The 21,886-nt window shown below is 40.7% G+C and overlaps 1 protein-coding gene across 4 annotated transcripts in view; it reads left to right on the forward strand.

Moving 5' to 3' along the window:
- Window positions 1-21,886, forward strand: part of FBXL17 (F-box and leucine rich repeat protein 17) — a 497,785-nt gene that overhangs the window by 468,398 nt on the left and 7,501 nt on the right. For 3 of the 4 annotated variants that reach the window (XM_086686184.1, XM_086686111.1, XM_086686042.1), the window contains one exon: window positions 7,341-7,483. The exons of the other annotated variant lie outside the window; for it this stretch is intronic. In XM_086686184.1, the coding sequence (XP_086542310.1) occupies window positions 7,341-7,483 (143 nt within the window). The remainder of the gene's footprint in view (window positions 1-7,340; window positions 7,484-21,886) is intronic. 4 annotated transcript variants of the gene reach the window in all.

The following is a 21,886-nucleotide window of genomic DNA, read 5'->3' on the forward strand; positions in this document are numbered from 1 at the left end:
GTGGCATCTACAAAGAAGAGTGCTTTTCATATTTATCTCTTTGTATCCATGCCAAGAAATTTCTTTGCAAATCCTTTTTTCCAAGTATTACATGAAAGATGTTAATCCCACTGTTAAATTTTAACCCTAGTTCTTTCAAGCACCAGGGCATTTCTTCTGATTGTATTGCAGGTACATAGATCCATAGCAGAAAATAGAACTGGAAAGGACAAAATGGCACATGCAGGTTACTTGTTAATGCACTCGTGTGACTAATCTTCCTCCTATGAAGAAAAAAATGTATTTTTAGTTGTAACATTTATATATCAGATTGTTCGCTGTGAAAGTAATACCTGCTTTCACTTAGAAAATTTTATTTCTCTCCTTAGTTCATTCACTGGTTGTCTGTTACTAGCTTATCTACGCTTTTAAAATCTTTATTTTCAAATACTGTTTTTAAGATTTTATTTTTGAGTAATCTCTAAACCCAGTGTGGGGCTCGAACTCACATCCCCAAGATCAAGAGTTGCATGCTCTACTGACTGAGCCAGACAGACACCCCAAAATACTTTTAGAATTCAGAAAAGTTGCAAAACTAGTAGACAGTTCACATAATACCCTTCACCTAGCTACCTCTAGTGTGATCAACTCCTATAACCATAGTATAATTATCAAACCAGAAAATTAACATTGAAGCAATAAGATAACTAAGTTATAGATCTTATTTGAATTTCACCAGTTTTCCCCCTAATTTTCTTGTCTATTCCAGGATCCAATCCAGGATCTCACAGTATATCTGCTTGTCCTGTCTCCTTAGTCTCCTCCTATCTCTGATGCTTCCTCATTCTTTTCTTATATTTCATTACCCTTACCCTCTAGACCTGTAGAATGTTTTTCAGCTTAGGTTTGTGTGATGTTTGGATTGAGATTATTTTGGCAAGAATACTGAAGAAGTGATCAGGTGGTACATGTGATGTCTGTATGTGTTATTACTGGTGATGTTAACCTTGGTCATTTGGTTAAGGTGATGGCTGCTGGGTCTCTCCACTGTGATGTTAGTAATTATACTGACTTCCCTTTGCAGTTGATAAATATCTTTGGCACTATGCTATTATTCTGTTTCTCCCAAAACTTCACCCACTGATTTTAGCATCCATTTGTGAACTTGGACTACAACAGTTATTACTGCGGTCTTTGCCTAATGATGTTTTTGTATTTCCCCCATTCTTTCCAAATTGATTCATTGGAATTTTTCTGTAAGGAAGACTTGTCCTTCCTTGACTGTATATCCATCTTCTATCTTTCTACCTCTATGAATATGGATTTGTGGATGCTTATTTGGTTTTCTTAAGTATAGTCCAATACACTCATTTATTTTGAGATTCACATTGTTCCAGCTGTGGCCATTGGCAGCTTCTTCTGAATGGATCCTGTGTCGTTTTGATATGCCCTCACTCTTTTAAGCACCTGTTTTTTCTGATATCACAAGATGTTTCAGACTTATCTTGTATTTCCCTGCCCCAGTGCAGGAATCAACCATTTCTATAAGAAGACTTAATTCTTTTTATTAGAGAATGATATTTATAAATCAAGATCTGGGTGCCTGTACATCACTGCTACTAGAGTGTCATTGCTCCTAGTCTCTCTCAGCTGAAAAGATAGGGAATATATGCATGTATACTAACCCATGCATGCACATACATCATATTTATTAGTTATTTCTATATCTGTGTATCTGTTATGAACCAACAGTTCATTCTAGTACCTCTGATTCCAAATCAATACCACAGGGTTTATTATAAGCCTCTCCCCTTTTCTTATTTATAACTTCTTTCTCTGACAGTAAAAAGACTGGCTCTCATCATTTACAATCCTAGATTACACATAAAGTAGTTACTGAATTGCTACCTCATAGACCTGTGAGAAATAGAATTACTAACTGGAATACAATGTTTGCTGACAGTTCTTTTTGGATTTCACCTTACAATATCCTGCCAAAATAATGTTTTCCAAAGTGACTGAATTCTTAATTCCCATCCTCTTCTGTGTGGTTATTTTATTTGTCTGGGTCACGCTCTTCATTTGTAATACAATTAGCTTCATTTGTTACTGTTTGTATTCTACTTTCCATTCCCCTACATCCTTGTTAGTTTTAATTTTTTTTTTTATTTTGGGAGGTATGTTAAACATTACTATGATTCACAGTCGAAGCTATATCCAAAGAGATACTCCAGGAAGTGTCCCTCCCTCCTCAAATCCCCACCTCCACATTCCATGCCCCTTCCTTCCTCCCCTTTCCCACCAACCCCGTATACTTAAACAGTCTCTGTATTTCCTGGTTTCTCTCTCCCATATTCCTTTTTCACAAAGGAGCAGATTTGTAAGTGGTTTTTTTTTAATTGTATTCTCTTTTATATGGTGATAGCACACCATATAAATTCTTGCACCTTTACTTTTTTCACTGAATGATTTAAAAGTTCCTAGTATTATTAAAAGTATCTTTTTCAAAAAGTATATTTCCAGGGTATATTCCTGGAAATGGAATTTCTTTTTTTTAATTTTTTAATGTTTATTTATTTTTGAGAGAGTGAGAGACGGAGCACAACCAGAGGGAGGGCAGAGAGAGAGGGAGACACAGAATCTGCAGCAGGCTCCAGGCTCTGAGCTGTCAGCACAGAGCCTGACACAGGGCTCAAAATCACAAACCGCGAGATTATGACCTGAGCCGAAGGCAGATGCTTGACCCACTGAGCCACCCAGGCACCCCTGGAAATGGAATTTCTTAGTCAAAATTTAATATATATGTGCTCATGGTTTTCACTTTCTCTGTCTATGGAAATGCCTTTTAGGGGGTTAATGTATTTTCTTGATAATGATATAAGTTACTGGATTATAGCTTTTAACTTGTGTAATTTTTTTTAGAATTTAACTATTTTTGTTAGTTGTACTTAGCACATAAAAACGTATAGTCAAACTGCATTGAGATTAGGAATTAGTCTTGCATAATTTATCTCTTTTCAAGGCTCCATAAATATCATTGTAATGTGTCAACAGCCCCTAGTGAAGGTAGTAATCACACATTACATTTGCAGCCCTATCATCCCAGGTGCAATCTACAAGTTCATGATCACCAATAGAGAGTAGGCAGTTCAGGAGCTCTAGCAGTGACATAATGACTAAATACTTATATAATGCTCTCATTTTCCCGGAGCATTTTATTTTTCAAAACTCTTTAAAGTCTTTTCATTTTATATCAACTGCACCACTGTAGAATGCTTTGGGAAAATATCACATAAATCATGACATTTATGAAGTGCCGAGCCCCTTACATGTATTATGTCATTTGAACCTCAGACCAACCCCGTGAAGTAAGCAGGACATATAGTCAACATCCCCATTGTCCAAGTGAGGAAGCTGAGACTCAGAAAAGTGAAATATCCTGAGGTCAGACATCTACTAAGTAGTGAGCCTGGAAATGAACTTGAGACTGTACCACACTACAAGTGTCATGGGTAGCTTGTGAAGAACAATGAAAAAATATTCAAAGGTAGGATATAGTCACAAAGATGTAAATTGTTCTATATATTCTGGAATTTACAGGTTCTGGTGGACTGTGTTTTATGGTCACCGTGTTTTACTTGGCTCCCTGCAAGCTGTAATGGTTAAGTCCTGAATGGTGGTAAAGGGGAAAAATACATTCTGTACACATGCAGGCTCCTCAACCACCCGTGTGCTGCTATGGTAGAACCAACACTGGCCTTGGAGCCAAACTATCTCGGTGTGTACCTTGGTTTTGCCACTTAGTAGGGGTGGGGCCTGGCTGAAGTATTTAACTTCAGTTTTCTACCATAAAATGAGTATTGTTTTTGCAGGGCTATTGGACAGATTAAAAGTAACTTCATCAGGAAGACTCTCCCTAGTGCCCACCCCCTGCCCCCCCTTCCCCCGCAAGTGTTATTCCTAAAGTAATCAGTCAGTTTCCTTCAGAACATTTGTTACAATTTAGATTTATATATGGTGGTGTGTTTATTTGCTTCACACCTGTCTCTCCTACTAGAATGTAAGTTAAAGGACATCAAGGACTCTGCTTGTTTTTGCTACTCTGTGTCTCTTATACCTACCTACTCCAGTGTCATTAATCATTGAATAAATATTTCTGAAATAAATCCTGCCACTTCTTGGCCTTGTTTTTATTTCAGCTGCACAGAATGGCCTACAGCTGCCCTACCCTTTCACATCTCTCTATGCTTTCATATGCTGTTTCCTTAGCCCAACATACTTGCCCAAGCTCCTTTGTTCTCCTAGAGAATCCTTACTCATCCCTCAAGACCTAACTCAGCTCTTCCATGAGAGCGCCTATGATTTCTCTTCTCCCTTGAAGAGTGAGGGGCTCCGGTGCCCCCTTGGCATGCTTCTGTAGTAGACCCAAACCATATTCCAGTCATTGGTGCGTTCCACTAATACTTTTAAGAACTACCTCCGTACCAGGCACAGGCTAGGGGCTGGGCATACAGCAGTGAATAGGAGCTGTCATACTTATGGGAGAGATGGGCTACAACAAAGTGAATAACCAAACAAATTAATAATAGCGTTTCCAGTAGTGGCAAATGATAGAGTGATCCATTTTGAGAAGCTGACCTTTGACTTGAGATCTGAGAAGCGAGAATGAGATAGGAATGGGAAGAGAGGGGGGATGAGCATTGTATTGTCACTATTTACTTGGGTGTTCCTCATTTCCACCCCACTCAGCTGGCCTCTGAGCTCTGAATCTTTCTGTCCCCAGCACCTAGCACAGTCCCCTCATGTCACACCCACGGTTCCACTTCCACACGCCAGTGGTGCAGCATGTTAGAACTGCCTGGTGACTGGCCCCATGGTTCTGACTTAGTAGATCTCATGTGCAGCCGGGACTGAGAGCCTAATTCTCAGCCTATTATCCCTCACTTAGTGTCTTGTGACAGGGAAGGTCATTCAGTCTTTCTGTGACTCAGTTTTCTGATCTTTAAAATGGAAATAATAATAAAACTTCATAGGGTTTCTGAGAGGATTTAATGAAATAATTGCCTAAAATTCCTAGCCCAGTGCCTAGCCCATGGATAGTCAATAGACATTAGACAAAATGCTCTAGAGCAAGTACTCAGGAGGTGTTTGCTGAATAAATGAACAAGTTAAGGAATAATAAAGTTCAGTTCTTACTTTACGGTATAGAGCTATGTCAAAACAAACATAGAATGCCCTGATTTATCTTCAGTTGTCTTGTTTACTGCTTATTTTAATTTGGACAAGAAAGGAAAAAGAGGGAAATAATAAACACCAGTGTTCTTAGCAGTTAGAATCAAAAGCTATTGACTCTTCATTTGCTTATAAAGCAGCTTCTAAAAAACTTCTCAGATCATTATTTTTATGTTTTTCTGTCCGGGGCAGGGCTTGCATGTTCTAGCCTCAAACCTGAATAAAAGTCCACAATCTACCAACCTGGGGCCTTCTGCAACTTGTGATTTGTCATCTTCTGAAATTACAGTTTGAGATTGAAAGAAATTTCTTTTATGTATATTCTACTTCAGTCATCATAGGAGATCCTTAGGATAGCATAACTAGTGAAATTATGATGGTGCCAGAGATCATGGCTTTCTTAGGGCAGGGACACCGATGGGATTAACCTGGCATATTACTTCTACGCACAAAATATCATTCAGACCACTTGGCAAACCTTTGGCAAAACCCCCTCTACCCTGCTCCACTTCCTTGAAAACTAAATGTCAAACTAGCGGGGCGCCTGGGTGGCTCAGTCGGTTAAGCATCTGACTTGATTTCGGCTCAGGTCATGATCTCATGGTTTGTGAGTTCAAGCCCTGTGTCAAGCTCTGAGCTGACAGTGTGGAGCCTGGGTGGAATTCTCTCTCTCCCACTCTCTCTTTTCCACCTCTGCTTGTGCTGTCTCTTTTTAAGTAAATTAAAAAAAAATAACAAATGTCGAAGTAGGTGGGCAAAGGTGAAAGCATGAACAAATTCATGGCATGAGGAATTTCTAGGAAAAAAAAATTTGTGTCCTTCATCGCATTTTCACTGGAATACACTGAGATGATGGGTGTTTTTGTAAACCTTAAATATCAGGCTACTTAGGAGTGCTTTGATACTTGAATCATAGGCATGAATTTTCTAGTAAAAAAAAAATATTACTGAGGTAATTGGCAAAGAGATTTTGCCAAGTTCTTTTCTGTGAGCTGTAAGAGTTAACATTTATTTACGTGAGTAATTCACTCTGCTCTTATCAATCTAGTCAGTTGGAAAATATCATCCGCCTTTAATGTCACAGAAATCAACTCATCCTATCTTAGAATGAGGAAATAATTAGCAAACAATTTCTCTGTCCTTTTTAAAATGTGTGGCATTGTTTTCAGGGTTTTCTTTTACAAACCAATGCACCATGAACTTATTCTGGCTGGAGGTATTGAAATCTGTTTTTCTGCTCCACAAATGTAGAGGTGTGCATGTCTATCAAGTCAGAAGTCCGTAGCAAAGAGCCATCTTCACTGATTGGTCGCTCTGACAGGGTGCTGGGTAATGGAGCAGTGATAAGTGGTGCACATCGTAGATTATGGGATAAGCATCTGCCCTTTAGTAGTGGTCCAATGCTAAACAGTCAAGAAGACTAGAGATACTGATAGTTTTCAGATGACAGGCTTCATTTTATATGTTAATAGAAGGAAGACTTCTGATAATGGTGAGGAAATTCAGCATAACAAATGCATTCCCTTTACCGCACTGTAGCATGGCACCAATTAAGTTCAACTGTATGTATAATGTACTCTTAATTCCTAACAGTCCCAAGAAGGACTAATGTGAAAAATATTATATAGTCTTACATTTTACAGATCATGAACAGCTGGAAAAAATTATGCCAATCGGTAAAGAAATTTATATGTGGTATAATACACCTCAAAATGGTGCTTACATGGATTTTTCTTTTAAAAAATTTATTAAAGTTATCTTGGGTAAAGTTTAGTTTCTACTCAGCATTTTCTGTAACATTATATATATAATTCATTTTAATTTATTCCTTCTGCAGATATGAATGTTTGAAAGTACAGGTAACCTTGTAATGAGTAAAACTGATAAGAAGCTGTGTTCCAATGAAAGGGGAATTATGGAATGATTATTCACTTTGTGAAAGGGTTTGTCATAGAGCAAGCTTTCCTAAAGCATTTCAAATTTAATTTCGTTTACAAAACATTCATTTACACACAACATTTCAGGAACAAATTTACTGAGGAAATGAGAGAAATAGTCATAATAAGATAGAGATCCCATACACTGCTAACATTTATGCTTGCTTTCTCTCTTTCTGTCCCTCTCTGCAGCACTGATAGCCATTGGCCGGTACAGCATGACAATAGAGACTGTGGATGTTGGATGGTGTAAAGAAATTACAGATCAAGGAGCCACCCTGATTGCGCAGAGCAGCAAATCTCTAAGATATTTGGGACTGATGAGATGTGATAAAGTAAGAGTTACCTATCAAGTTTGTAGTTAATAGCTTTCTATCATATTCTCTCTCTCTCTCCCCCTATATGTATGTATGTGTACGTGCACATACATGTACTGTTACAGTTATGCATTGCAAGATGCCTGGTTTTCTAAACTAATCTGAGGTTATTTTTGCATTTTTCTATTTAAAAATGAATTTTGTGCTTATGCAGAAAGGAAAAGCAATCATACGCACAAATTATATTTGGCCTCCTGTCCCTAAGTCCACGGACCAAAATTAAAAGTGTTTGCACATCACACAGCAATGTGCAGGGTCTAACGGTAAAATTCTTTTCTGGATTCCAAGTTTCCTGCAACAGTAAGGTGGAAAGAACAGTGCCAAACTGGTTTTTCACAATTTGAAGTGTGTGGTTTCAGTGCTCAACATGTATGTATTGTGGCCATCTGGGGGCAAGAAAGGGCCAGTGAGGGAATATTATGTGGGAATTTGTGCCTTTCTGCACTTAAGATGTCACTTTTAGTACATGATGAGAAATGGTCCCAGAGGTCCCACTGAAGGTGTGTGGCACTGGCCAGAGATGTGAGTGTGAGTTTGGGAAATTGTGCCACGTTTAATATGGGGCCCTTGAAGACTACGAAGGAAAATGATAAAAATCTGTATTGATCACCAAGTACTACCGAGATGCTTCCATGTTTCCCCTGTAAGTCTAAGAAGTGGTTATTTGTGCTATGAACAGGAGAAAATGGAGACTTAGTGAGACCAGACCCTGGCCTGAGGCCTGTCATCCAAGATTTTACCACAGGTCTCCAGGGTCTGGGCCCAGTGCCCGTGGCACACCCTGGGTGCCGTCTCCAGGCACGGGGTCTGCCCCCTGGGAACAGATCCACCTCAGACACTTTCTCAGAAAGTGCTAGCATCTTATAATAATTTACACATGTGTGCTACTTTTGCAACTGGTGATTAGGGACAGATCTAGCAAAAGAGAGTGAAACTAAATATATATGTCTCTCAAAGGACATGCATTTTCTAAATGTACCAAATTTGGGGGCTAATAGAAGAATGGCCCAAATCCTTTGTGTGCTTTTGTCATTTTTGTTAATTGACCTAGTTCTTTTCTCCAAATGCTTTAAATGCTTTAAAATCCCAGCTTATACTAGGCCTTTGCCAGTTAGTTATGTTTAGAGAGATTTTACTATATATTCTCAGCCCAGCCTAAAAAGCTGGCTGACTTTGTTACTAAGCAACAGCACTTAGACCCAGGGGTTGCAAGTCTCCCTCAGATTTCACCACTAACTAACCTAATGCTGCTACTAACCCTTTCACTTTAAAATGACTCCTCTGAGGGGCATCTGGCTGGCTTAGTCAGTGGAGCATGTGACTCTTGATCTCACAAGAGTTGTGAGTTCGAGACCCATGTTGGGTGTAGAGATTACTTAAAGAATAAAATCTTTTTTTTTTTTAAAGACTTCTTTTAAAACAAGTTAAAGAATCTACAGTAGGTGGAGTATTCTAGAAACGTTAAACAATGACAGCAGCTTTGCTCAATGTCTGCCAGAAGAAACTGCTACTACCTGGGTACTACCTGAACCAAGGACGCCAAAATGTATGCGTTCAAAACGGATCTGTATATCCACAAGCACTCTTAGAAATTACCATATTTCTAGTCTGTACTCCTTAGATTTGTTGAGGTCAGCTCCACCTTCAGAGATGAATGGTAAAAGTTTATGTTCCAGTTAGTACAGGAGAAGATTATTTCCGACATATTTGCTGACCAGCATTTTGCTTATTTTAAGTTAAGGAAAGGACCCTTTTCTACCCAGATGCAAATTAGTCCAAAATGGGATGGGGAGGCTGTTCTGATTAGTGGGCTCCCTGAGAGAGCGTTAGTCCTTTCCTCTGGCGGCCTCTGAATCCTGTCTCCAACCACTGAACTGCTCTGAGAGCCTCTGGCTCCAGCACCATGCTGTCTGCCCATAGCCTGCTGTGGTGCGGCCCAGCCCAGAGGATGCTGGGGCCAGCCTTACTGCCTGGCGTCGTTAGGCTTAGGGCAGCTCAGAACCAGACACAAGAGGTTCTGTGAGGACAGAAGAAGTTTCCAAGCCACCCACAAAGTGCAAATAAAGCCTTGCACATAATCGCTTGTTTGTTGATTTAGTTGGATGGAAACCTAGAGTAAGTAGCTACTCAGCTTTCAAAATTTGTGTTATGCAATCTGTCTCCAGATTTTAAATTTTTATCAAGACTCAAAGTAACAATGTGAGTAACAAAGAGGTTAATAGTTGAGGGCATGGGTTCAGAGGCCAGAGTTAGGTTCACATCTGGGCTCTGCTCTTAGTAGTGTTATCTTGGGCAGTTACTCAGTGCCTCTGTTTCCTCATTTGTAAAATGAAGATAATGATAGTACCTGTCTTGTAGAGTTCTGTGAGCATTTAAGTGAGTGAACATATACCAAGCCCTTAGAATAATCATGTTTGTTATATATAAAATACTCAGTTCTACTGATTATTCTTATCATCAATGTCATATTAACCTGTGTTTTGATATTTGAAATTTCCAAATGAGAAAAAATTGTACTGCCTACTGTCTGATTTTGAAAGGAAATTAGACAGGAAAAAATAAACTAAGATGAGAAAAGATGCTGCCCTTTTACTTTTTCCTCAGTTAAAATTAAGGTTATTATTTTCTATACTAAGATGTCAAAATTACATTTTTTTTTTTTTACATACTCGACAAAGGAAAACTAATGCCTCCATAGGACAATCTGTATTTAGAATCAACCTACTAACCAGGGTGTAGGGATAAAGAAAGATTTGCAGGGTGAGAAAAGGCTGAATTGAAGAGAAGACAATTCAAATAGGCAGGGAAACAAAAAGAGAGTAATAAGAAAATAGTGGAGAAAAATAAGAATAAAAATAGAAAACACAGAGAAATCATGATCAGCATATGGACATGAAGACCCACGATTTATCTCAAGGTGAGCATCTGTGCCAACCAATAATTGAAGAACAAAACTATTTGGGTCTATCACTCTTCTCTCTGTCCCTTAACCAAATCTGCTAACCGTTAAGTCATCAATTTGAGCTCTTCCCCTTTCTGCACACCAACTGGATCCAAAGGAGGAGCAAGAAACCTCAATGGTCTACACCATTAACCCCCTTGTCAGGAATATTGTCACTGGGATCTCTGCGCTGGGGGAAAGATGGGGTTTGTGATGTCTTTGTGTCCCGGGCTTGTGATCTGCGATCCTGTAGTTCTGCGAAATAGTGAAGGCAGTTATATTTTCTTTCACACATAGCCAGTTTCATTTGGGGCCACTTATATTTAATTTGGAAGCTATACTTTACCGAACTTGAGCTTTTTTCCTCACTTGGGCTTTTGAGGAATTGAAAGAATGACGAAATGCATTGCATTTGTTGTAGGAAAAGGTGTTTTCCTCCGTCTCCCTGTTCTTTCTCTCTCTCATTTGGTAAACAAAGAACAGATGAGAAACATTCACCATATTCTTAGCAAATACAAGCAACGTGCGCTTAGACTGTCAGACAACTTGTTTGGCTACAACATTGGTGACTAGTAGGGAGGAGTCCTCCAGCCATTCCACAAATGCAGCATTCCCTGAACACTTGTAAAACTAGGAAGTGCGTTAAGAAGCCCGTGTTTGAGTAGCTGTTCCGATTGCTGGATGGATAAGCATGTTAGAGGCATTACTTTGAGTTTTAAAGCCGACGCCACTTAATCTCCTAAACTTCAGTGCATTGTAAGAACCAAGAGAAGAAAACGCTGTGTGAGACGGCTTTGATGAATTGGGGTGAACTTATATTCTTAAAGACTGTTCAAAGGCTTACTTGACCTTGGGAATTAGAGTTGACCCAAAATCACCTATCAACTTAACACGCATTTATTTGGTGATTTAGTTAAAACTGCTTGTATAATCAACGGGACTCTCTAATAAGAGTGATATGTTTACTCTGCTTTCCACAATTATAGACAGTAGGTGGTTTTGGTCAGAGAATATTTTCACAACCTTAGAATAGAATATTCTGTAGAATTCTAGAGTCCATATAGATCTGTTTCTTCTCATAATAGGATATTTTCCTCATTTCTTACAAGGCCGTTTGGATGGAGAACAAAACTGAAAAGGACAAAAAAAAATCATGGGAAAGCTGTAGGGCAAATGGAAACGCAATGTTCAAGGTTAATGAAAAATGTTTGGGGTAACAGGGTTGATGAGAAGGGAGGGAGCCCAGTGGCATGGCATTGGCTGAGAAACCAGACCTCGCCAGAGGCAGCCTGGCTGGTTTGGGAAACCTCGGTGATAAAAAGTCGTGGTGGAAACCTCTGCAGTGTGTGTTAATACAGAAGTTCGGAGACAGAGGGCCTGAATTATGAGCAGCGAATAACATCATAAATGTAGCAATTCTCAAATGCCAAACCCTTGTGAAAAGCAGTTGGATGAAGAAATGCTGGAGCTTTTAAAAGCTCCCTTTCACTTTCTTTCTTTCTTTCTTTCTTTTTTTTTAAACTTCATGCAGAACTAATTTTACACACTGTTCATTTGATTTGAAAATGCCAGCGTCTGGGGTATCATTAAAGAGCGTTATTGAGGGAGCCACTCTTGGCAAAGCATTTGGCTTAAAAAGCCTATTTGTTCTTATGTCCCTGGAGAGTTGTAGATAGGAAGGAGAAAGTGCACCTCAATTTACCTAACGCTGCCCCTCTGCCTACGCCGGGACCAGGTAGCTGCCCTTCTGTTGGGAGGAGGCTCCTTCTCCTTGGCCTCTAGAGGCGCCAGGAGGGTTGTGGGGGCCACATTACTGAAGGAATAGACGCAAATAGATTTTGAAAGGTCCACCCCAATGTCCTATGACCAAAGCCTCTTGGAATTTCTTTGATTTCTAGTTGACATAAATTAGAATTACACAGGCGTGAAGAGTCCGCCCAGAAAAGATCAGAGAGGCTGCTGGGGGAGGAGAAGCCTCTGTGTGATCCTATTGATTATCCAGCTGCCTTCAGGCCAGGGGCCTCTGCGAGGCTGACTATTATTGATCCACACCATGGAAATAATCGAATTAATTCATTTCTCATCAAACTACCATTGCCAAGACCTTTCTCCTCACCTGCTCCAATTCCTGAAGTACTTAGTCGAGGAGTGAAATAGATGATTTCTTTCAATAAGAAATGATTTCTTCAGGTCATAAGAAATTCTTGTTTTCACACAGAGTTCCTCATTTAAATGGTAGGGAGATTTAATCAAATCAATAAGAAGCCAACCCAGAAAGCAAGTAATAGAAACCAGTCATCTCTTTAAAGCCAGAAATCTACTTTACAGCCTTCAAATATCAAGGGCCAAGTTTTGTGTGCCCAATTTAATGTAAAAATATTCAGGAAAAATTGACCACTGCATTTTTCAGGAAGTAATTATGGTAAGAGAAAGCCTCAACAACCTAAATATTTCTGTGGAGAAAATGGAGTTTTTATCAGCTTGTTTAGGGAATCAGGAGCAGGAAAGCCCTATGGGGAAAATAATATAGGACTCTGTAACTAATACACAGAACTAACTGGAAAAATCAGTTTAAAGGAAAAATAATTTGTGGGGCGCTGTGTCCAGGACTGTTTGGGTAGCAATTCAGCCATGAAACAAAGTGTGTACCTGCAGGGACTCCCCTCTTCCCTGCCATTCATGCACAGCTGTTTCCAGATTGCCCATAGCCAAAACTGAGAATTGAAAATTTATGCCTTATCAAAGAAAATAAAGTGAAAAAACAAAACGAAACAAACCATCCTGTGCTGATAAGGTGGGAGTGGTCTTGCCTGTGTTAGACTGTGCAGCCCAAGGCCTAGGCAACATAACCATTGCCCTGACAGCCCGTAGTCATGTGCTCAGAGGGAGAGGGAAGATGAAAAATGGTGACAGCATGGCTGGGACTCTAAAATCTGAACTGAAGTCCTTCGCTTGAAGTATCAGCATCTTGTTCCTTTTGCTGATAAAACAGTTTCTCCAGGTGATTTTCGCATAGGAACACTTTAAAACACAGTTTTACAACCCTCTCCTGATTATTCCTGGTAATTGAAACAGAAAAACACATCAGCTGAAATTCAGAGGTTACCTCACAACCGCACTGTGGCGAAGCACTCCCGTCTCCTCTTCTGCCAATCCTGGGCACCTGAAAAGCCTTCCCTGTATTTAAGCATTAAACCAAGAAACACAGCATGGAGCTTTTATGGCAAAGGTTAAACTGGTAAGCACTGGTGTCAAACTGCTGGGTTTTTAAATTCTACCTACTTCACTTGACTGCCTGTGGACTTTGGACAGCTTAATCTCTAAAAGCCTCAGTTTCACCATCTGAAAAATTGGGATGTATTTACTCCATAGGGTTGTCATGAGACTAAATGAGGTATTGCAATAAAGCACTTAGCCCAAAGTCATGCACGCTGCAAGCCCTCAGTAAATGTCCACTACTAGTGCTATTATATTTATTCATATATACGTATCTGTTCTAGAATCTGGTCTGTGATATTCAACCATGACATGAACTACCTGACTCATGATATTGTAGCCATGAATAGAAATTCACATGCGAAAATCTTACAGAGAAACACCAGGCCCCGAGACTTAGCAATTCTCAGAAACAAATAGAATCTATTTTTATCATAGCTAAAATTCATTAAGTAACAATTCCACTTATTATAAAGGAAGAAGAAACTCAGAGACCAATAGGTCTCAGTCCTTTGGGGTAAACAGAGTAAAGACTTGCCAAGTTAGAAGGCCACTCAGTGTGCAGGCTGGGACTTGTTTGGTTTGCTTCTTCAGGAAAATCAACATCAACCTAGAACGCTTTAAGAGAGAGTGCTGTAAGGAGCTGCTTATATTTTGCTCACTTCTATTATGGGAATGATGTATGAATTTTTTTTTTTTTTTTTTAGAAAGGAGGAAGCAGAGGGCCTACTGTTCCCCAAATGCTGGAGGAATAGAATGTTATGTTGGAGTTTGCCTGAAGGCACCAGGGAGCGTCATTGCTTTGTAGTAAATAATCTCCTTGGAACTTTGATTTGGCTTAAGTAATTATATGAAAGAATTAGATTGCAGGATCATATTATTTTTCTAATTTAGAAACAGAAAAGGTAACAGCGGTTTCTTAACAGGGTTCAGATTAGATCCCAGAACTCCTAAGCACCTGACTTCACAGAATAGAAACAAAGACAGCCCACAGTGGCTCCGGAGACTGAGGGGCTCCTTGGGAAGGAACAGGCTCAGCCCGCACATGAAACCTGGCCATCCAGCAGCAGGTTTGCAGTGAAAGTTTTATTTGGCAAGTGGTTTTTCTTTTTTTTTTTTTTTAATTTTTTTTTTTTAATGTTTATTTATTTTTGAGACAGAGAGAGACAGAGCATGAACGGGGGAGGGGCAGAGAGAGAGGGAGACACAGAATCGGAAACAGGCTCCAGGCTCTGAGCCATCAGCCCAGAGCCTGACGCGGGGCTCGAACTCCCGGACCGCGAGATCGTGACCTGGCTGAAGTCGGACGCTTAACCGACTGCGCCACCCAGGCGCCCCGGCAAGTGGTTTTTCAAGAAAAAACCCAAACTCCTTCCCCTCTCCCAATTTTTATCTATTTTATCCATTTATTCAAGAAATATTTGTTGAGTGTGCTTGTTGGGTTCCAGTCACGGTGATAGGAGACGGGTCAGAAAAAACAGCGAACAAGGCAGTTCCTACCCCATAGGTAGGGGAGTCTCCTAGGGGAGACAGGCCAGCAAATGGGCAATTACAATGCAGTAAGACTGCAAATTAATTTTTGAAAGTGGTACCCCAAAGTATATTTCTTCTGCATGAAGAACCTTGCTTTGACCCCACAACTTCTTTCAGCTGCATTCCTCTACAGTTCTATTTTCTGCCACTCTCCTATTAAACTCCTTTCTGCAAAGGATGGACTATGAACAGTCATCCTTCCTTTTTCACCACTCCTTACAGTCTTACTTCCATCCTCATCGTGCCACTGAGTCTGTTCAACATCACCAGTGACTTCCTTGTCACCACATGCAGCAGCCACTTCTCTGTCCACAATTGGTCTCATCCCTTAGCAGCTGCACACATATGGTAACCATGCCCTCTTTCATGAGAACGCTTTTCTCTTGTCTTCAATGTCACCACAATCCTGGCTTTTCTATCTCCATCTCCCGTACTGCCTCTCTCATCTGTAAAGAGGGAATAAAAATAACACCCATCCCATAGACTATGGAGAGAATTAAATGAGTTAATGCATGTAAACTTCCTTACATGAAGCAAGCAAGGACCATTTGCAAGCAAGAACCATGTGGTGGTGAATTCCTACCTTCTTCATCCCCATCACTCTCCTCCTCACTAGGTTGTAAGATCCATGGATTTCTCCTTCTGTTATATTGCCAGACCCAGCCTTAGGGGCTGATACATAACAGTTACCTAAAAAATATGTATTGGATGATGGATGAATGGATTGTGTTTCTTATCTGCATTCTGTGTAGCTCCAAGGTTCTGAGGAGGTTCCTCAGAGTCTCTGGGAATAACAGAGCAGCTAAGAGGGCAGGGTGCCTGGTCCTTACCATCTAACTGACTTCAGCCAGAGCAACCTCACTTTTATTGCTTTGTTTATTTAGTTTACTTATTTGGTTTGTGTATTTATTTATTATTCTGGTTTGCAGAAGTATTGTACAGCTAAAAGCAAGTTTGAAAAACATTAGATCCCACTTCCTCCTGATAATTTTATAGATTATAAGAAGTATCTGGACAGAGGGAAATTAGAAAGGTAACACCTTGGATTTAACACCAGCTTCCTGTAGCTGGGGAATTCTGAGTGTAGCTGAAAGCCCCTGGGGTTCAGGACAGTCACAGACTGAGTTCAGGCATCTGCTGTGTGATTGGACTCAGCATCCTTCTGAGCCTAACCCTGGAATTCTCTGATTTATGTAGAGTCTCTCTTCTGAAAACCAGAAATATCACTTGTTTTCAGGCTTTTACAGATCACTTTTATGCAGAATAAATTTTTATTGGTAATAAATTTGTTTTAGGAAACAGGTCAAATCCATAAATTCTACCTGATGGCAAATGCCATTTTAGAAAGATATTTTTTTTTTTTTGGTCAGGTGTCCACTGGTGATTACCACCGCCCCAGGCTTTCTGTAAGAAAATAAAAACTGAAATCAAGAAAGCCATTAAGCGTACAAGAAGACATTTTTAGTTCTGAGAGTTTTCTTTCTCGATTGTGTTTTTTAGCTTAACTTTGTGAGTTTAATTTAGAAACACCCAGATGTGTTCTATAAATACGTTGTACTTACCGCTCAGTTAGTGACTACATTAATTATCTTATTAGGGCCCAGTTTTTCTCAAATAGTCGATCTTTTGCTGAACCATTTAGAGAATTGCAGATGACTCACCAAGTAGCTATCTCCATCCTGATGTCCCACACAGGTCCGCTTTGGTTCTCATCTGTACCGCACATGCAAATCTATACTAAAAAATGTATGCATTTGTGCGCTAGGTCAATTCCATGGCCAGCGGTCAGTGGCCTCAGAGTGGCCTATGCAAGGCTCTGCATAGAGCTTACACTTGACTTGAAACATCCTTCTTGGTGGAGGATTGCTTGGAGAAACGGAATGAAAATGTCACTAATTTCTCTCTGACAGTCTGGTTGTTGGACTCCTGTCACACTAATCTCTAATTAGAGGCTTCAGGTTGGCGAGCCCCGATTCTCACTTAACACTGCAGGCGTTTCTGTGATCTTCATCCTCCCAGGTTCTTTGCTGCTTCCTCACTGTGCTAATTCAAGTGAATAGAAAGCAATGCTAGTGTTAACAGGCTACCCACATCTCATGAAAAAGAGACAGCATGAAGCCAGGCCTGTTGTGATATTGACAGAGCATAGCACTTGCAATCATTGCAGATTCTGAAATGGAATGACTGCATTTGACAAAGTTGACTGAATTTATGAGCCTGCCTCTGTCAGGTTCATTGCATTCTCAGTATCTGTCTCTTTCCATGCTTTGGGACTTTTAGATGAGTGTTTTGCCACCCAAGAGTAATATTTCTTACCTCTTTCTATTAAAAAAAAATCCATCCTTGAAGGCCTCAGGGAGGTTCATGCATGAAGCATAGTGCATTGTGGGTGGCCTGTAGACACCTGACTCCCATATGTAACAGGTAGCTTTTAGTCTCCAATAAAATGATCAATTTTTCTTCTTAAAATTATATTAAATACTTAGTCGTGCGTGCCCTGTCCTTCACCTTATGGGTGGTCCCTTGAGGAAGCACTACATCCATCCATGTATAGCTGGGTTTAGGGGAATCTTCCCTTCCATTAGCTATTGGAAAACTCAGGAGGTGGCCTCCTTGGGCTGTGCCCAACTAGAGATCCAAGACCAATGGTGACAGACAGGAAGCCAGTCTGTTTTTACCACATTCAAAGAATATACCTTTTGTTTCGGGTAGGGGTGAGTATTTGTAAAAAGATGGGCCAATAAGCTGTAGGAGCAACCATTTCTTTTCTCCAGAACCCCTGACTCAGTTTAATATAGAGGGCAGCGTGGGAGGCAAGTGCTTACTTGTTGTCTTCAGATAATCTTAGTTCAGACTTTGCCTTCATGTTCCCAGGAGCAGAAATCACCTGTGCCCTCTGGGAACTTCACAGCTGAAAGCTTTAACCTGGTGGGTCTCAGCCCAAGCTGCACATTGGAATCTCCTGGAGGGTTGGGGGGGGGGGTACTTTAAAAAACATTGGTGCCTGGGTCCCACTTCCCCAAGATGCAGGTACAGTTAGTCTGGGATATGACCTGGGCACTGGGGTTTTTAAAAGATCCCCAGGTGATTCTAGTGAGCAATTATGCTGAGATCCACTGTATTCTTATTTGTGTTCTTGTTTGCAGACACAGTTTAACTCATCCCATGTCAATAAATGTGTATCAAACATTTGTTATGTCTGAGTTGCTGTGGGGTTTGTGGTGAAGGGCCTTGGCTTGACTAAGAGAGACAGAGGGAAGGAAAGGAATGCAAAGTTGACTGTTGAGTAGAGACAAAGAGCAGGTGCTTTGGCTCACACCTAGAATCATTTTCACAGCTCTCACCAGTCTGGGAAAGACCCTTAATCTTCATTGTGGGCTCTGCCTGCAGCCTGTTCATGCATACTGAGCTACTGCTGTATCCTCCTCCAGACTTCTGGAAAGCTTAGCCTTGCTGCTGAAGAGAAAGAGTGTGAAGAGAATGAAGTAAGAGAGTGTAAAAGTCCCTCCAAATTTTTGGTGTCCTGGACCTCCCTGTTCTAACGTAGGGAAACATAGGTAAGACATGGTATGTCACCCAAGCAGGGACATGAGAAGTCCCTCTGCGAAGGGAAGAAAATAGAATCCCCAAAGAGAGCCTGCTGCATGTTGTTGGCTGTGCAGGGTCCTGGGAAAACCAATGTATCATCTGCTGTTTTATTCTTTTCTTAGTGTCCTATTTAAAATATTTTAAACTGCACTTAGATGACTCATCTCATTTACATGCAAAGTTGACATATTACTAGAATTCACATTACCCTTATTTTATCCATTTTAATATGTGCCCATCTCGGGGCCAGTGGGCACTTGCTTAAAGAGCAATTGGGCCTCTTTTGAATATGCATTTTCTGAGATGACTTTTGCTACACCTTGTGAATGCTGGGTTCCACTGATAGCCAGTACAGTTTCCCAGAGAGCCAGGAAACTCAGAGAGAAGCAGATTCTGGAGGCGTATTGCCCGACAGACAACACTCTGCCTCTGGGCCGCCAGGAGTCAGCCTCTGGGGCTGTTAGCAGTGAGTGACGTTGCCCAGGGAGTCTGTGAAGAATGACAGACCAGTGTGAGGGCAAGAGCCCTGAATTACGAGAGAGTAGTTGAATGTGCTATTTGCAGCCCCTTCACAGATGTACTGTGGGTTCCTTACTTTTCCCACCTGAAGATAGGGGGATCCATTTTCTTCACTCCCCTTTCCTCAGAATGGAGTTATGTGAAGCAAGAACTACTGAAGTTATACACTTGAGTTTGCTAGATGAGCTGGAGAAACATTACCTTACAAAGCTTACAAAGTAAGGGACAGATTAGTGGTTTATTCTGGCTCATGAATGGGTTTCCTTTCTTCCCTGAATCATATGTGTGCATTTAACAAATGTGTACACAGGCTGATGCTTCCCTGTCCAGAAGTTCAATTAAATATTCCTTCTTTTGGAAAGCCTTTTCCAGCTCTCCTGGAAAAGGTCAGGTGCCTCTGTCCACAGCAATCTGCACTTCCCCTAGAAATCAATCCTCAAGCTTTGCTGTTGCTGGTATAATTGTCCATTTTCCTTGCTCCAAGGGGTCAAGAACCTTGTCTGTCAAGTTGGCCATTCTACCTCTGCCTGGGACACAGAAAAACGTGTTGATGGGCGGGAGACTGGAGAAAAAGCAATGCCTGTTTATGTCATGGGCAGTTGCCCTGCCAGAAGGTCCCTTGTTAGTCCTGCAGCTTCATCATGTTTCTATCATGTTTCAAAGTCTCATGCAACCACAGCTGCACCATGGAATATTCCACAAGCAAAGTGAGATCTATTATAATTTACATTCCCACAGAGCAGCCATTTTGAAGACATTGTAAAGGACTTTGAAATGTGCTTATCTGTAAATTGAAATCATTTTTTGTACCATAGATGGAAAAGGAATGTCAGTGAACAGTTTACTGGCCAGGTGATCAGCTAGGCCACAGTATGGCACTTCCTGTGTCTCGCTGTTACCTGTGTGCCAAGGCAACATGGCACAGTGCAGAGAACATCTTTGCTTAGGGGTCCTGGATTCAAATCCTAGCTTCCATTTACAAGGTACATGACCCTGTGTGAAATACTAATTCTCTCTGAGCCACAGTTCATGTGAAATAAGGAGTATTAATGCGTATATGCCTGGAAAATAGTAGATGCTCATTGAATACTTTTCCCATTCCCTCCTTGCTAGAGTGGAGGCATACTTTCATTTTGCCTTTATTGGTCATTATGGTGAAGAATTAACAAATTATGTTCAACTTTTTGCCAAAGTAAACCATGCTGAAGAGAAGAAATGTGTTTGATTTATCCCCTACCACACAAGTGCCTCATTCTGATGAGCACAGTGTTTCTCAGTGGGGGGCGTAGGACAGTTTGGTTTGAAGAATTCTTCCTTGCCCGGGACTGTACTGTGAGTTGCAGTATTATTTTCATGCTATCTGGGACAACAAATGCCACACGTCACTGTGATGACAACACCAACGATAGCAACAAAAAGCTCCTTGGATTTCCATTTGCCCCCCAGGGAGCAGTAAAGGCAGGTAGAATTTCTGAAGCCCAAGAAATTGGGTAGCATTATTTTGAGGTAGCATCATTTTGAGTCAGGGGATCTGCCCACATTTCCCCTTCTGCCTCCAGATAAATGTGACATGAGAAGGCACGTTAAATGTCACAAAATTTCAGAATCTTCTGTGGGGCCCACCTGGGCCTGCCGCCCTGAGCAGGGCACTGACGCTGGAAGCAGAAGTGGGTTTTTGCAACGTTTTGGAAACAAGCTCATATCTAGTGACCAGTAATGTGTTTCTCAGTGTTATCCATCCAGTCTAGTGTGTCACTGATCTCCAGTAAGGAAGGCTGCCCTCATTTAACTCCAGTATGGCCTAGGCTTTTCCTTAGTACTGTCTGACAGCAGAATGACCCAGCAGAAATTACTGAACCACCAGCATGAGCTACTTTGGTGTCCCGTGCCAAATTATTGGAAACCCGAGGGAAGGTGCATCTGGAAAGAGGCGCCCGGTGATGTCGGTTGGAAAGGAGAGTAACACAGAGAATCGCCTTAGGTATGAACTTCAAAGGATGAAAGGAGTTTGGAGCTGCCATAATGCCCAGACTTTAGAGACTGCTACCCCTGTAGTGGGAACAGTCTGGGAACAAGGTGAGGTTATGTCCACTGTTTCTGATGCAGAACTAATTCGTGCTTTTGTGTTTACTCTGTACCTGTTCATTGAACAACTACTACATTAATTTAGTCAGCAAATATTTATTGAGTAGTTACTAGGTGCTAGGCATTCTATAGGTGCCAGAGATGTGGCAGTGAGCAAAACCAACAAAAACTCCTATCTCATGAGCTCATAATCTAATGGGGGCGAGAATATGCCAGGCAGTGTGCAAAGGACTGAAAACAAAGAGATGACTCAAATACTCTTTGCTGTCAAGAAACACAGTCTAGCAATAGCGTAATACATTTTAATGTTATTGATATTTTCAGTAGTGGTCACCTTTGCATGGAAACTTTCTCCATTTAAAAAAAAATGATTTTTTTAAAAAGTGATTTTAAGTGGTTTATTATATTCATGAATGTGAGTTTCATACACTCAGGTGTCAAATATTTCCCCCCTCACAAGAAACGTGTCCTATTTTAAA

The sequence above is a fragment of the Puma concolor genome, chromosome A1 (assembly GCF_028749965.1).
Source record: "Puma concolor isolate L17-30 chromosome A1, mPumCon1.1.hap2, whole genome shotgun sequence".
Classification (NCBI taxonomy): domain Eukaryota; kingdom Metazoa; phylum Chordata; class Mammalia; order Carnivora; family Felidae; genus Puma; species Puma concolor.